This window comes from Arvicanthis niloticus, chromosome 18 (assembly GCF_011762505.2).
Source record: "Arvicanthis niloticus isolate mArvNil1 chromosome 18, mArvNil1.pat.X, whole genome shotgun sequence".
Lineage (NCBI taxonomy): Eukaryota > Metazoa > Chordata > Mammalia > Rodentia > Muridae > Arvicanthis > Arvicanthis niloticus.
In genome coordinates, this window is record NC_047675.1 from 30788382 (window position 1) to 30805793 (window position 17412).

At 38.1% G+C, this 17412-nt stretch overlaps 2 protein-coding genes and 1 non-coding gene across 9 annotated transcripts in view; 1 reads left to right on the forward strand and 2 right to left on the reverse strand.

The window, feature by feature from the left end:
• Terb1 (telomere repeat binding bouquet formation protein 1) overlaps window positions 1–15079 on the reverse strand; it is a 79973-nt gene extending 64894 nt beyond the window's left edge. Inside the window, exons 1-9 of one of the 5 annotated variants that reach the window (XM_076915716.1) lie at window positions 14500–15065; window positions 13829–13942; window positions 13008–13143; window positions 6915–7028; window positions 6390–6518; window positions 5337–5468; window positions 3573–3633; window positions 3371–3486; window positions 3149–3271 (exon numbers count right to left, since the gene is read on the reverse strand). In XM_076915716.1, coding sequence (XP_076771831.1) covers window positions 3149–3271; window positions 3371–3486; window positions 3573–3633; window positions 5337–5468; window positions 6390–6518; window positions 6915–7028; window positions 13008–13038 — 706 coding nt within the window. In that variant the 5' untranslated portion in view covers window positions 13039–13143; window positions 13829–13942; window positions 14500–15065. Of the gene's footprint in view, window positions 1–3148; window positions 3272–3370; window positions 3487–3572; window positions 3634–5336; window positions 5469–6389; window positions 6519–6914; window positions 7029–13007; window positions 13144–13828; window positions 13943–14499 lie in introns of all 5 variants that reach the window. The other 4 variants (XM_076915715.1, XM_076915718.1, XM_076915717.1 and 1 more) reach the window with 4 other exon arrangements.
• Window positions 13124–13226, forward strand: LOC117723638 (U6 spliceosomal RNA). Its single transcript, XR_004608733.1, has one exon. It is a non-coding gene; the product is annotated as a U6 spliceosomal RNA (small nuclear RNA).
• A 1189-nt stretch (window positions 15080–16268) lies between the features above and the next one.
• Window positions 16269–17412, reverse strand: part of Nae1 (NEDD8 activating enzyme E1 subunit 1) — a 67091-nt gene continuing 65947 nt past the window's right edge. For all 3 annotated transcript variants that reach the window (XM_076915721.1, XM_034522644.2, XM_076915722.1), the window contains exon 20: window positions 16269–16518. In XM_076915721.1, the coding sequence (XP_076771836.1) occupies window positions 16409–16518 (110 nt within the window). In that variant the 3' untranslated portion in view covers window positions 16269–16408. The remainder of the gene's footprint in view (window positions 16519–17412) is intronic.

Consider the following 17412-nt stretch of genomic DNA (forward strand, 5'->3'; position numbering starts at 1 on the left):
AAGAGGCAACAAGTTCAGGAGTTTGAGGTTATCCTCAAGTACACAGAGAATTTGAAGCCAACTTAGATTATATGAGACCGTGTCTCATATAAACAACTAGTGTTTTTATATCTATGTTCATAATAGACTTGACCTATAATTTTGTTGAAATGCCTTCTTTTGGCTTAGGTATAATGCTAGCCTTACAGGATGTATTGAAAAGTGTTTTTTCTACTTCTGTTTTTAGAAATAATTTATATAGAATTTTGGGGGGCTTTTTTTCCTGACATGTTTGGTGGAATTCACCAGTAAAATATCAGGCTCTGAAATTCTCCTGTGTTTATTAAAGCTTCAGTTTGTGAATTCTGTTTGATTTGGAACTGTGGAGTCAGGTGTGATGGTGCACACCTGTAATCTCAACACTTTGGAGGTGGAAGGGAAAGAACAGTTCAAAGCCGGTCTCAGCTACCCAACAAATCCAAGGCCAGTCTGAACTACACAAAACCCTATCTTAAAAAAATAACGAACTTGGGACTGGAGAGGTGGCTCTTTGGTTAAGACCACTCTCTCCTCTTGAAGGGAGGGGACCTTGGTTCAGTTAAAAAACCCACACAGTGAGTCACAACCACCTGTAACTCTAATTTGAAAGGCATTATACCCTCTTGTCTCCAAAGGCACTGCACATATAAACACACTCATAAAAAAAATTCTTCAGCCGGGCTACCTACTTTTTTTAGTACGTTCTAATAATTTCTATATATTAAAGAATCTGTCCAAGTCATTAGAATTTTCTAATTGCGTGATATGAAACTGTTTCTATTATTACTTTACTATGTTATGATAATGAGGCTGGCTGCTCTTCCAGAGCTCCTGAGTTCAATTCCCAGGACCCACATGGCAGCTCATGACCATCTATAACAGCTTCTGATATCCTCTTCTGGCGTACAGGTGTACATGCAGCAGAGCACTCATACACAATATACAAACAAACAAATAGCTCTGACAAGATCATGAGTAAGGAATGGAGAAATGGCTTAGCAGTTAAGAGGACTGGTTGCCTTCCCAGCAGACCTGAGTTTGATTCCCAGCACTCAAGAGGCAGCTCATAACTGTAACTCCAATCCCATGGAATCCACACCCTCTTCTGGCTCCACTGGCACACATGTAGACAAACATTCATATATATCAAATAAAAACTAAGAAACAAAATCTAGAGTGATGTTGCTTCTTTTTTTTTTTTTAATTAAGAATTTATCTATTTATTTTGTGTAAGTACACTGTAGCTGTCTTCAGACACCCATATGAGGGCATCAGATCTCATTATGGATGGTTGTGAGCCACCATGTGGTTGCTGGGATTTGAACTCATGACCTCTGGAAGAGCAGTCAGTGCTCTTAACCACTGAGCCATCTCACCAGCCCCGTGATGTTGCTTCTTATGGTAATTTAGGTTGGTAATTTAGATGTCTGAAGGGTGGTGGGTTGGGGAAGAGGAAAATAAAAGCATCACACTATAGCCCAGTCTGGCCAGAAAGTCACTAGATAGTAACTCAGACTAGCCTTGAACTTTCAACAATCCTTATCTCTCAGATTTCCACAACCTCCAGAAATAACCACATATTTGGTTACCAGTCATCTTTTCTAGTTTTTTTGTACATTTATTTTTTAAAAATGCATTAATGCTCTGACCAGGGAAACAATGCTTTTCTCAGACATCAGCAGAAAAGCTTCCTCCTGTGGCACACAACAACAAATACAGAGACCTGCAGCCAGATGTTATGCAGAAAGTGAAAGGCCTTGACACTCAGTCCTAAATGGGATGCCATTACCAAATCCCTCCCTCCTCAGAGCTCAGGGTCAGAGGACACAAAGAAAACAAGGCCCTCTAAATCAACATGAGCAAAGCTTATATGAATTCACAGAAACTGAGGCAGCATGCACAGGACCTGCACAGGTCTGCATCAGATTCTCTGCATATACATTATGGCTTACAGATTAGCATACTTATAGGATTCCCGAGTATGCAAACAAATGAGTCTCTTATATACTTGTGCTTTCTCTTGGGCTCACTTCCTTCTGTTTGTTTTGCTCAACTCTGGTGTGATAGGTTTTTTCTCTTATGTATTTTATTTTGTTATATTTTAAATTTTATTCAAAGACTATTACTTGAATATAAAAATTGTATTTATTATTAAGGAGTTATATGTATATGTGTATGTTGTATGTGAAAACACATACAAGCACTTGTACTTGGATGTCAGAGAACAACTTGTAGAATCAGTTCTCTCCTGGCACTTTTATGTAGGTTCTGAGGATCAAACATGGTTTCATCAGACTTGTATCTTTTTTAAATTTATTTATGTATGTGGGTACACTGTAGCTGTCAGACACACCAGAAATGGGCATCAGATCCCATTAAAGATGGTTATGGGCCACTATGTGGTTGCTGGGAATTGAACTCAGGACCTCTGGAAGAGCAGTCAGTGCTCTTAACCCCTGAGCCATCTCTCCAGCTCCAGACTTACATCTTATTGAATAGTAAGTGCCTTTACAGACTGGGCCATCTCATTAGTCCCATGGTGCTCATTTCTAATTTAATTACATTTTGGTTAGAGGTTAAATCCTGGGGCAGGGGGGTGGTTGATTTCATTGCTTTATTTCATGTGGGTATTTAGGAAGGAAAAAAAAAACCTGTATTGCAGTATGCAGGATGGGTAGCATGACATTTCAGAACTCGGGAGGTGGGGAAAGGAAGATCATAAGTTAAAGGTCATCCTTAGCTATACAGAGACATATATAGTGACATAAGCCAGTTTGGGCCACAGGAGACTGTTCTCAAACCCCACCTCCCAAGAAACAACTATGCTGCTGCCAATATCTTTCCAATATCTTCCCAATAATATCGACTTCCAAGATTCTCTTATCTTCAAGAGACTAGCCAAGAACTTAAGGCAGAGTCAGGTCATTATCTGTTTGAGGCCAGCCTGGTCTACATAGTGAGTTCCAGGCCAGCCAAGACTATATAGTGAGACCCTATCACAAACAAAACAGTCTACATATATCCAAAATGGTCCAAATTAGAGCACCAAACACATTAAGTGAATTCAGTAATTTGTTATACTTTGAAATACATTTCTTAATATACAACCTAGAAAATAATAAATACTTACTATTATTTGCTAGAGTAAGTCCAATAAATGAGCATATAGGTCGAATTACCTCAGGTTTCATGCAATTCATTAGCCATTCATTAACATATGGAAAAAGTGAACAACAAAGTATTTGATTCTCATCTGAAAGGAGGATCAACAGCTATGTTTTAATCTGATTTTTGCAAACTATCACTCACCATTTATTTTTATATTTGGATTTAAATTGTTGAAAAAAATTACCATTTTGAGGATTGTTGACACATGCGCACAGAGTACTGCATACTGAAGACCATAACAGATAACTCTGGAAAACATTATTATCTGACAAATTCAACTCATAATTGGAAAGAACTGTCCTATTGGGTTAAAAAGAAAATGTAATGAATTTTTATAAATGTGCTAATGTCCTAAGCAATGAATAATAAGGCATTTATTTACTTACCTGAACATCTGTGATAGAACTTCAATACAACCCATTTCTCTCAAAAGAGTTTGTCCACTCCCTAAAAAAAGCCAGATATTGCATGAATATGACTTCTATTTTAAAATAATTTTATAAAAATTAAGACACTTAAGTGGTATTTTTAAACTAGCTTTTAAGCTACTTTAAGTAGTATGAAGTATACAGAATTACAGTAGAAAAAAACCTATAATCAAGGGGCTAGAGAGATGAGTCGGCAGTTAAGAGCATCTTCTGTACTTCTAGAGGACCTGGGATCAATTCCCAGCACCCACATGGTTTCTTACAACCATCTATAACTCAAATTCCAGGGGATCTGATGCCCTCCTATGGCCTCTGTGGGTCCCAGGCATGCACATGGTGCACAGACATACATGTAGGCAAAACATCCATACACATAAAATTTTAATTTCTTTTAAAAACACTATAGCCAGCTTTATTATAGAAAATATACTATGCTTAGCAACTTACAAAATACAGTTGTCCTCTAAAAATTACAAACTGCTTACTTTAAGTTATAGTTCTGTTATAATATGAAAAGGATCTCCAAATCAGAAAAACTACAACTCTTTTTCAGATTTTCCAAAGTGGCAAAAAACAAAATCTAGAAGTAATTCAAGTAGCTAACGATTTTAAGCATTAAATGAAGTTTTTAAAACACAGAGGACTGGGGAGATGGCTCAGTCAGTAAAGCGGCAGCATAAGGGCTTGAGTTTGATCCTCAGCACTCTGTGAAAAATATATAAGAGCCTAGGCACAGGAGCTTATATCTGAGCCTAGGCTCAGGATCTAATGTCTGAGCCTAGGCACAGAGCTTATATCTGCAGGGGCTCGCCAGGCAGTCAGACAAGTCAGATTGGAAAGCTTCAGACTTGGTAAGTAACTCTCTGTCTAAAAAAAAAAAAAAAAAAAAAAAAAAAGTGGAAATTGAGGAAGGTATACAACAACCACCTCCGGCTTCTACATCAAGCACAAATACATGCATATGTATGTACATGCACATGCAAAGTTTTAACTACATAAACACTTTATATTTTATATACATATATAAAATGAATGTACACATGAGCACTTTATATTAGGTTTTCAACTTTTCAATAAACCTAAAATTATTCCAAAATAAAAACCACTGGGGACTAACAGTAAATGTTGTAACAAAATAATCAATTCAGTGAAAAGTTGACCTATTCATTGAGTACTTGCTTTTCTTTTTGAAGATTAAGTAGTACAAATCACTCCACTGTTTGTTAAAATTAACAAACATTATGATTAAATATATATACTATTAATTCCTTCCTCTGAACTAGTATCTCTCACATGTCAATGAAATAAAAAGTTACTAATACATTTGGGAAGCAGAGTAAGACCCAGCCTCATCTACATAGTGAAACTCTGTCTCAAAAAATAAATATATAAGTAAGTAAGTAAGCAAATAAATAAATAAATAAATAAACAAATAAAGGCAGAGCTAGGGAGAAATGGCTCAGTGGTTAAGAGCACTCACTGCTCTTCTGAGGGTTCTGAGTTCAATTCCCAGCACCCACATGGCAGCTCACAACCTTCTGATCCTGTCTTCTGATGTGTAGATGTACATGTAGACAAAGTACTGATATACATAAAACACATAAATCAATAAATCTTTAAAGAAATAAAGGCACTAATATAAAAATGACTAGATTAAAACTATTAATAACTATTCTAAAGATACATTAAAATGTGTTTAAGCATTCATGAGAATGTACTTACTATTATTTGAAACCAGACTCAAAAGAACATAAACAGACATTCTTTTCAAATTTGTGTTTGAATCATCATTAGTTAAGAGCAAGGTTAAATCTTGAAATAATTCTGAAGTACACAAAGATTGCTGACAGTAAACTGAAATATAAAATACAATTTTCATTTTAATATATTAGCACAAATCATTTCAAAAATATATTGAACAAAACACAAAAGTTGTCAAACTGAGGATGCCTCTAAACCAGCTGTCACTTAACTGGCATGTGTTAGAAACAGTCAAATCTAGGAAGACTTGACGCATGCTTACTTAAGTAGCAGAGTTTTAAAAATATTTTAAAATTACATCTATTTATTTACTTATTTGTATGTGCAAACACACACATGTGTGTGCCCACTATGTGCACAGATGCCATAGCACTCTTGTGGATGAGAGGGCAATTTATGGGAGTTGGTTCTCTCCTTCCATCATGGGAGTTCCAGGCATTTAACTCTGGTCATCAGACTTGTTAGCAAGCACCTTTACCTACTAAGCCATCTAGCCAGTCCCAAACCAGCTCCAAACATGTAAAGTACTTTAAAATTGCTAATAAAATCCTAACCAAATAACAAATGAAAATCATCCTGAGTGAAAAGAGAGGCCAAGTAAGAAGACTAATTAAAAACAACAACAACAAAGCAAGAAAAAAAAACTTAAGAAAAATCAGATATTTGCTTTGAAAAACAGAGGGACAAAAATATTTAAGATATTAAAAAAAACTTTTGGAGATGCACAAGTCTTTTCAAAGCTCAAAAATAACATGAGAAATGGTGCAATAGCAATATTTAGGAAGCAAACCAGGACAGCTGAGAACTTAAGGCCACCCTATGCTATATAGCAAATTTGACTCAAAACAAAACCAAAAACCAACGACAACAAAACCTCCACAGGAAACAAACAAAAATAACCCTAAATAATGAAAATTAACCAGGTGTGGGAACATTAACCTTTAAATAAAGATAAAAAATTAAAGACTTATTTAAAATCATTTCAAGCATAAAAACTAATATTTTGTATTTTACCATTTTCTTCTGCAATAGATCCTATTGTGTATAAGGCTGCTTCTTTTACCAGGCTATGCTCACTTGACTTTGCAAGATCTATTATAAACATCAAACCACCAATTTCCCGGAAATAAACACCCACATCACCTGTAAGATTTGCAAATAAAACAAGAAATTATATTTACTTCGTTTACTCTGTTAAGGATAAAAGAATCAAATGAAAGCATATAACATAAACACTGAGTACAAGAGAAGCAACAATGAATATTGATATATTACTGAACTACAAAGCCGGAATAGAGTGAGCTGTGGGCTGTGGTGGCATGGGCATGCAGTCCCAGGGCTGGTGAGGTCATCAGAAGGATCAAGAGTTTAACATCAGCCTGGGTTACCTGATGGAATAAGAAGAAAGAAAGGGGGGGGGAAGGAAAGGAGAGGCAAGCATTGACACAGAGAAGAGGGAGAGGAGGAGGGAAAGAGAAAGGAAAAGGGGGAAAAGGAGAAAAAATAGAATCATGAATAAAGTTAATTATTATGTCTTACTGTTTTGTTTACAAATTGATTGAATAGTGATCAAAACTTCCCTTTGTGACAAAGGATTGCCCATATGATACTTCAGACATTCCAACAGTAACTTCAGGTCAGTCTTTGTTTCTACTGGAGAAAAAATTATTATTTTAAACATAAAAGTTTTCTTTCAAAGAACAATTATTCAAATTCTATTTCATAATTATACATCTTTGAGATGTTTGCTTTTTAAAAAATAAGCATATATTTGCTTTATAATCTAATAAAGATATCCTTAAAAGTTATTTTAAATGACCTGGATGGAAATACATTAGAACTTCGAGGATGCTAATGAAGAGGTATTTATGAGGAAATTTATAGTACTAAATACCTATGTTAGAAAAAAAAATGGCTCTCAAACCAATGACCTTAGCTTCTACCTTAAGAAACTAGAAAAAGAGTAAACTCAGTCCAAAGCAAGCAAGGAAGAACCTATAAAGACAAAAGCTGAAGTCAGTACAACAGAAAAATAGAAGAGAATGGGCCCCAAGAGATGCTCAGTGCTGTAGAGGACTGGCTGCCTTCCAGAAGACCCGGGTTCAATTCCTAGCACCCATCTGACAGTTTACAACGGTTTATAATTTTAGTCCAGGGGATCCAATGCCCTTTTCTGACCTCGTTCTGGCATTGGGCATGTAGAGATACACATGCAAGCAAAACATCAATACACATAAAATTAAACTTAAAAATTAAACAGAGAAAGTTCTTTTAAAAGATCAGTAACACTGATAATTCTCTACCCAGACTACTTTGGATAAATGATTACAGACACAAATTACCAATATCAAATGAGACAAGAGCTGGATATAATGGCTCACACCCGTTATCCTAACATTTAGGAGGTTGAGGCAGGATTTCCACAAATTCAAGAACTACATAGTAAGTTCCAGGCCAGCCTAAGCTATAGAAAAAGACACAACTAAACAACCATCTCAGATTCTGAAGATAAGATTTTGCACAACTTCATACAAATTCAATGACGTAGATGAAATAGAAAAAAAAATTGCTTTCAAAGATATAAATCATCCAAACTCACCTAAGAACAAATTTCCTGAATAAAACTATATTTATGAAAGAACCTGAAATCGTAGTTACAAAGCTTCCCACAACAAAAAAATCTAGTTTCAGATGTTTACATTTGACAACTCCACCAAACATTTAAAAAAGAAATAGTATCTAAAAGGTTATTTCCCAATTTAAAAAAATAGGTCTCACTATATTCTATGCTAATCTCAACCTTAAGATCCTCATGCCTTAGCCTCTTCAGTAACCAGGGCATACCACGATGCCTGCTTCCCAACTTACTCTGAGGTTGGCATTACCCTTGTATCAAAACTAAAACCATTAGAAAAAATAGAAAACTGTAGACTAGCATCCTTCATGTAGCACATAAAATATCTAGTAAGATGTTTTAGTAAGCTGAATACAATATATTAACAATGCATCATGACCAAGTTGGTTTATCTAAGGAATACAGGGTGGATTTCATATTTGAATGAAAAATCAGTCAAAATAAAATATCAAATTAAAATCAAATCCTCTTTTATTATGTAAATGACATATAGTGTTTGAATAACTTTGTTGTTGTTGTTTTGGTTTTTGTTTTTTTGAGACAGGGTTCCTCTGTGTAGCCTTGGATGTCCTGGAACTCCCTATGTAGACCAGGCTGGCCTCAAACTCAGAGATCTGCCTGCCTCTGCCTCCCGAGTGCTAGGATTAAAGGCATGAGCCATCACTACCTGGCTTTTTTTTTTTTTTTTTAAGTTTTTATTTCTTTTGTTTTGGCTTTAACAGTATTTTATTATATTTATTTATTCATTCACTTATTTGTTTATGAGGAGGCACATGTGGAGGTCAGAGGATAATATGTACAGTTTTCTTCTACCATGTAGATCCCAGAGACCAAATGAGGTTGTCAGACTTGGCAGCAGGTGTTGAGCCATCTCACTATCTTTGGCAAAGATTTGCAAGGGGTAAACTTAAAAATAAAAAGACACATAATACAAAAATCTGAGATACATCAATCTTTAGTCTTCTATTTATAAAAAATCAACTAGCAGTTTGTTTTGGTTAAACAATTTGAGGTGTAATCTGTCAGAACAATATATAGTACAAAGATTATTATTGAGTTAACTTTGGGCAACAACCAACATTTATTCATAATTATTGTATATATTAACATCATCTGGCTATCAATGTAACATTGATAATATGGCAAATAAAATTTCGAATAAGGTATGGTGCTTTACAGTTCTGAGCACATTTTAAGATGTGTTCCTCCATTCCCTTCAGCACTTACTTCTCAGACTTTAAGATTTCCTATCACATTCTTTTCCTCTTAGCCAAAGCACCTCCCTAACTATACAATTATCACATTTCCTCTTTATTTAACCTTTTTTTTTGGGGGGGGGAGGGCTGAGTAAACTAGTTTGTTCAATTCCTGAAGGAAATGCACACAATACCAAAAGCTAAAAGCAATAAAAGAAAATATGACTGAATAGACCTAAAATTTAAATTTTTTGTTTGGGTGTTTGTTTGTTTTGAGACAGGGCCTCAGTATGTAGCTCTGGCTGTCCTAAAACTATGTAGAGAAGGCTGGACTTGAACTCACAGAGATCTGCCTGCTTCTGTCTCAAAGGCATGTCTTAAAGGCATGCATCACAATGCCTAGCTTAAAATTTAAAAAAAAATTTTTTTTTTTTTTTGGTTTTTCGAGACAGTTTCTCTGTGTAGCTGTGGCTGTCCTGGAACTCACTCTGTAGACCAGGCTGGCCTCAAATCTGCCTGGCAAGATTTATTTTATGTATGTGAGTACACTGTGTCTGTCTTCAGACACACCAGAAGAGGGCATCAGATCCCATTACAGATGGGTGTGAGCCACCACTTGGTTGCTGGAAATTGAACTCAGGACCTCTGGAAGAGCATTCAGTGCTCTTAACCACTAAGCCACCTCTCCAGCCCCCTAAAATTTAAAACTTTTAAGTTTCAAGATACTATGCAGTAAGCAAAAGCAGCTCAATCTAGAAGGAAATATTTTTTTTCTGTTTTTCAAAACTTAATGGAGCCGGGCAGTGGTGGCACAACACCTTTAATCCCAGCACTTGGGAGGCAGAGGCAGGCGGATTTCTGAGTTTGGGGCCAGCCTGGTCTACAGAGTGAGTTCCAGGACAACCAAGGCTACACAGAGAAACCCTGTCTCAAAAAACCAAAAAAAAAAAAAAAAAAAAAAAAAAAAAAAAAAAAACCAAAAAAAAAAAAACAAAAAACAAAAAACAAAAAACAAAAAAAACCCCCAAAAAACAAACAAACAAAAACCTTAATCATTCTTTGTAAGTTTCACTTCATGTACCTCAAGAAGGAAATCTTTTCAAACCAGATATTCAATTTTGTTTTCATCCGCTGGGATCAAACCAGCACTGTTTAGCAGCTCGCATCTGTCTGCAACTATAATTTCAGGGGATCTGATGCAGCCTTCTAACTTCTGCAGATATTAGATATGCAAGTGGTTCAAATATACATGCAAGCAAAGTACCCATATACATAAAATTTTAAATTCATGTCTATGGGGGAGGTGGCGATGAGAAGATAACTTGTGGGAGTTGATTCTCTCCAACTACATGGATCCTGGAGATCAAACTCCTGTTGTCAGGTTTAATGGTCTTTACCCACCGAGCTATCTCACCAGCCCCCACATATCTTTAGTCTGCTTTCCATTTGTTAAAGGCATGACCTCAATATGGCTCACGCTGGTCTCAACCTTGCTATGTACCTACGGATGACTTTGAACTTTCTCCTGCCTCTCTCTCTTTACTTCTACTTTCCCTCAAACCTGAACCTGTGAGTGGCCTGACTATAGCAGCAGGGGCTCCAGCGCCCCTCCAGCCATGGTCAGTATCTTTGCCTCCCTATATAACTTCCCAGGTTCTACTTCTCAGCCTTCTTTAAAACTTCCCAAAGCCTGGTGTAGTGGCACATGCCTTTAATCCCAGCACTTGGAAAGCAGGCCGAGTTCAGGCCAGCCTGTTCTACAAAGTTAGTTCTAGGACAGCCAGGGCTACACAGAGAAACCAGTGAGGGATGGGCAGTAGCAAACAAACAAAAATAAAAAACAAAACAACAACAAAAACAAACCTGAACTCTGATGAGGCTTCTTTGACCCTTTGTAATCCGGCTAGACAGACAGAAAACAAATATACTGTGTGATGAGTGATGTCTGACCTGAGAGTTAATTAATAGTTGAAACTGGAATAAAGGAACCTGGTTTTGCCTGGGCAGGCATCGTGTGGCAAATCAATACCAATGACGCCATTGTACCTTGTAAACTTACTGTTGTTGTTGCAGTATATAGTTCAGTTGGTAAAGTGCTTGCCTAGCATCAACAATGCTCCAGTTTCAATCTCCAGTACCACATAAACCAGGCATTACTGCAAATGCCTATAATCCCAGCACTGGGGACTTGGGAACAGAAAGATCAGAAGTTTAAGGTCATCCTGTGCCACATAATGAGCTTGAGGCCAGCCTAGACTATGTGAAAGCCTGACACAAAATAAAAACCAGTTTTGACATTGCAGACAGACACAAACATATTCATCTACATTTCTGACAGTACCCTTGCAACAGTGAGTTACCATGTCTAAGGATGTCTTTTATATTCTGCCAATAAATCTACTATCATATGGATTTTTAAATTATTATTTCAAATAGAGTCTCACTATGTAGTCTGGCTAGTCTAGAAATGTGTAAACTAGGCAGGCCTTGTATTCAGAGATCTGCCTGTCTCTGTACCATGAGTGCTGGTATTAAAGGCATGAGCTACCATGCTCAGCTCATATGGCACTCTGAGTATCAGCATGACTTTCCCATAATTTCTGATGTCAGAAATTATATTATAGACACTGTGATGATTTATATATGCTTGGCCCAGGGAGTGGCACTATTAGAAGGTGTGGCTTTGTTGGAGTAGGTGTCTCACTGTGGGCATAGGTTTTAATAACCCTTGTCCTAGCTGCCTGGAAGAGTTTCCTCCTGTTTGCCTTCAGAGCAAGATGCAAAACCCTCAGCTCCTTCTGCACCATGCCTGCCTGGATGCTGCCATGCTCCCACTTTGATGATAATGGACTGAACTTCTGAACCTGTAAGCCAGCTCAAATTAAATGTTGTCCTTATAAGAGTTGCCTTGTCTGTTCACAGCAGTAAAACCCTAACTAAGACAGGCACAAAGCAGGTATTCAATATGTATGCTATGATATATTATTTTAAGTTAATATATACCATCTTGCAAGGAAGCTCATTAAGACCCAGGATGGTGGTGCATACCTTTAATCCCAGCATTAGGGAGGCAAAGGCAGAAGGATCACTGTGCATTCAAAGCGAGCTTAGTCTACATAATGAGTTCAAGGTCAGGCAAAACTACATTAAGAGACTCTATCTCAAACAAAACAAAACCAGGACAAGGCTCCTTAATAGTTAGGAAATAGGCAACTTAGAAGCTTCAGGAAGTCCCTGAAACTAATCTGATGTGCTAGGACCCTCCCTCCTCATATATAAAAGGTAAGAACTGCCGAGAAACACTTTCAGACCAAAAGAATTGCTTTGAAAAGGCTTAGACCAACTAAACTGTTTGGAAGAGACAGAGAACAACTGAGCACCCTGAAAGAGATACTTTCCAACCTGTTAAGCTGCTTGTAGGTTGTACTGTGTGTTTCAGTTTCTCAGCTTTCATGAGCTGGGGTAGGCTTCTGATGATACAGATGCCTTTGAGTCATTTCTTCTTCTGTAAATAACTCCTCATTCATATGCTTTGTATGTAGCCCCAGTAAGGTAACTGGCTTACCAAGTTTGATTTGGTGGTATCCTTTTTTTGGCCTGTTGGCAAATCCCTATCTGGGGTAAGTAGATGTTTGTTCATGTCCTCTCAGAATAATGTCATAGAACATATATAAGTTGATAAATGATTCTTTTGTTTTCTAGATGCTACTGAGATATTACACACACACTTACACACACACACAATTATACAACTATAAAATGCATAAAACTAATGTAACTACATGATTCATGATTTCTCACCTTGTGTTTTCTTTGGATTCTCACTTTCCATGCTTGTCTTTTTCTCTTATATTTCATCTATAAGATAGGGCATTTTTAGTTAGATCAGCTTCTAGGAAATATTCTGGACCATATGCTTGCTTCAGCAGCACATATTCTAAAATAGGAATGATACAGAGAAAATTAGCATGGCTCCTTCACAAGAATAAGACACAAATTCATGAAGCAGTCCATGTTTAAAAAAATTTAAAGAATGAAATATTCTGGGCATGATGATGCATGTCTGTAATCTTCAGGCAGGAAAGGGAATGGAAGAAGGGTCATGAGTTTGAAGCCATTCTGAGCTACATTGAAAGTTCCAGAAAAGAAAGAGGGGGGAGGGAAGAAGGAAGGAGGAGATAAAAAGAAAGACTGTCTCAAAACAAGCAAACAAAAACCCACACAAACACAGGAGGGACGATCCCTGGGATCCACATAGTAGGCAAAAACACTCTCATTGGTTATCTTTAACCACACATGTGCTAACCCATACATGCACAGGCACATGCACAAACACACACACACACACACACACACACACACACGCACACGCACGCACATACATATACATAAACAAATAGATGTAATTAAAATAAATATCTGCAGTAAAGGACCAGCTGTCATTTAAAAAAGGTTAAATATAATTATATTATATAAATTTTATAATTATAAAATTATACTTAAAGTTAAAAATAGCTCACTTCCCAAGTCAAAATTATGTGCCAAACAAGCAATTATGAAATGTTTTTAGTTGTTTTGTGGATACAAATTATCACTAACAATGAGATTGCAAAATATTTTACCCTGTTTTCACGGGGGTGGGGAACTTTTCACATAACAGGACACACAATCCTTACAGGTTTTACTCAATTTACTCTCCAAACCAATAAAGTCAAGGGCAAACGTACCTAGGAAAACTAATAGAGAACATAAAGAAGAAAACTATCTGATTATTGCACACCTCTTTGGTCCTGGGGATGGGACGCAAGGTAGAATCTATCATTAAGCAACATGCCCAGGGTCTGAAATTTGCTACTCTAAAAATAGTCACATCAAAAGCTTTGTGGAAAAACCAAAAACTACATATCCCCCTTCCCCCATGATAGACAAATATCTTCCTGAGTGGGACTGGCAGAGCTGGAAAATCCTAGCATTAACTGCCACCTGTAAGTCGTCCAAGGTGGACGTCCGTCTGCCTCCAACTCCTATATTGTGGAAGGCAAACGGGAGTAAAAAAGCAAGCATGTAACTTGCACTATCAACTTTCTGCTAGGATAGTTTAAAGGGAGAGGGAAATAAGTCATTCAGGTCCCAGAAAATACTGAGGGTAACAGGAACCAGCTGCTCTGTGGAATGGAGAGGATGTGGGGGACCAAACCCTCAAGGCTCGCCTGGATCCATCATCGTTCCTTGGGTTAAGGCTCCCTCGCCCTACTCCCTCGCTCTTGCTCAAGGCTACACAGGCCTGGCTCACCTAAAGAGCCGGAAGAACGCCTGTCAGGAGGGCGCCGGCCAGGACGTTCCTCCACAGCTCTCCTCAGGGCACCACGCACTGCCCCAAGCCCGGCTCGCGGACCTCCCGGGAGCAATCACCCGGTTGCCAACTTTGGTGCTTCGGCTGCTGTTGGACACGTGGTCCCGGGCTCTTTCTCACAAACGAAATCCCCCGTGGACCCCACGCTTTCCCAACACCAGAATCACCCGGAGCAGCGCGGACGCACTCAGCCGTCCGACCAATCAAACTCTGACGACGACCTTTTCCCACGCAGGCCGGCCGCGGCCACTGCGTCAGGAAAGCCCTTGCCCCTCGGCTCAATCCATCTCCTCAGGTGAGCCAGTGAAGCGAGGCCACGCCAGCACCATAGCTCTGCCCCAGGAGGCAACAGGCAAGGCTGGACTGAGCTGAGGCAAGACCCGAAAGCCCAGAAGCGGAGGCCGAAGCTGGGAAGCGAGGCCGTGGCCTTTCCCCCCGGGGACGGAGACCCTTGTCAGGCCCGCGCCAGCTCTTCCCTGCCGCAGCCTAGACCTCGACGCCTGACTGCGTTTCCCACCCCGCGCGAGGCAGGCTCACATCCGCTGGGCGGGACTTCCGGCCGAACTCCTGTCACTTGGCCTGAGCTAAGCTCTTAGCAGCTGTAGCGTGTTCAGAGGGCAGAAGGTGGCCAGTGCGGGATGTTTTAGATGGGAGAAAGTTACAATTTGAAGGTAATATAACCTTAGCGTTTAGGACTTGTGTCTTGGAAGGGTCTTTGTTCCCTCCTGACCTTGCGTGACGCCAGGCTTTCTTTGGTTACACTGGGCACATTCCAGAGACTGGACACCCTCACTGGGTGAACTCCAAAAACCTTAATTTGGGGTTCTGGCCAAGCCAGTTTCTCATTGAGTAGACCCAAGAACCAGAGCTCTCTGAGTCGTAAATGTGGCCAAGGTGTACCCTCGTATAAAATTAGTCATGCCATGCTTCCTAACAGAATCCATCCCACGGGAATGTTGGGAGATGGAAGTACTGTCAGAAGTACTGTCAGAGGGCAGTCCCTGCTGTGGGAAAGTGACTTTATAAAGTAGACACAGCCAAGCAAGAATGACACACTAGCATCCAAGAAATAAAATCCCTACGAGCCCATCCCCCGCCCCTTGTCAAATAAAACACAGGTTCTCACATATGAGACTGCCTTTGATAACTATTCTACAACAGGCAATTTAGGGCCTTAAGATACTGAGTCACATTAACACACTCAGCCAGCCATATGTAAGTCAGACACTGGGCTCTGCTCACATTTTTGGATTTCTAGTTTGCTGCTATTCCTCACCTTAAGGAATTCTCTTCCCCATCTAACATGCTGGTAAATGCTATTATTCCAATATGATTATTCGATAAAAAATGAAATTTATGAATGGGGCAACCCCATAAAATTTCAATACGTAGGCATAGTGGGAAACCTTTAGGTATATATAATAAATGACACCACAAGGGAATGGTTTTGTTTTCTGATAAAGCTCTAGAAATGCTTCTTTTAAAGTTCTATTTTAATAAGTAATGATCTTAAAATGTCCACAGCTAAAATTTACATCTTAAATTAAGATAATTAATTTTTTTTACTCTTTTTATTGAAACAGACATATCTATGATATGTAACTGTAAAATAGCAAACCACTATTAATGAGCTAAATTACAAAGAGCTAGCTTTTATTCTTCAGGTGAGTGACTGCTTTCTTCCCACCATCCCAAACAACAAGACTATATTACAAATGAGAAAAAACTTTTATTAAGGAAACAACTTAACTTCTGTCTTTTAACAGATTTTTAAACTAAAACTAAACTAAAGCACAATATGAAGACAATTACAGTTTCAACCATTAATATATTACACACAGTGCTTATTCTACAACTGGAAAGTTGCAGAAGTCTGTGACATACCACTATAAATATAAGTATTATTAAAAATTACAAATTGTTTGGTGATTATTTTGATAACTTCTTGAGCAGCAGCTCCTGTAGGAAAAAGGAGAAAAGTAAATGTTTGAAAAAAATACATTTTAAGAGTTAAATAATATATACCAGACTGGACCTGATGGTGCATGATTTAATCCCAGTACTCAGGAGACAAAGACAGGTGGGATCTCTGTGAGTTCAAAGCCAACCTGCTCAACATAGTACGTTCTAGGCTGGCCACAGCTATACAGTATGACACTTGTCAAAAAAAAAAAAAAAAGAAAAGAAAGAAAAGAAAAAAAGAAAGAATTGGGTGTGGTAACGTATGGCTATATTCATCAGACTAGGGAAGTTGGAGGCCAGCCTGGTGTACATGAGATCTATGCTATATAGAATACACCATAGATTCAGATGAGTATAAAAGACAAAACAAACAAAAAACATGAAGCAAAGCTATTTAAAATCCAGAACAAACATAATTTAATGAGTCATAACAAAATAAAAGACTATAATAATTATTATTTTTGTTTGAGACAGGGTCTTTCTACATAGCTCTGACTGTCCTGGAACTCACAAAGATCCACCTGCCTCTGCTTCGCAAGTGCTGGAATTAAAGGTGTACTACACCATGCCCAGAAAAAGACTATAATTCTTTATAACTATGTTATTAAAGGAATTTTAGAAATTACCCAACAAGATACTGAGCCACACATTTTAAAAATAAGGTATTTTTAATTCCAGTGGTTTGGAAAGTGGTTAAGATACAGAGAATGGACAAAGTGAAGTTCACATAGTAATTTGGCTGAAGGACCTTTTTGAAAGGCTGCAGAGAAGCATAAAGACCCTCTTCAAAGAATGTTGTTCTGTTGTATTCAAGGGTTGTGTGTGTGCTTTATTAACTTTTTTTGACTGACACACAAAGAAATGGTTTTCACTGTGACATTTTCATACTTT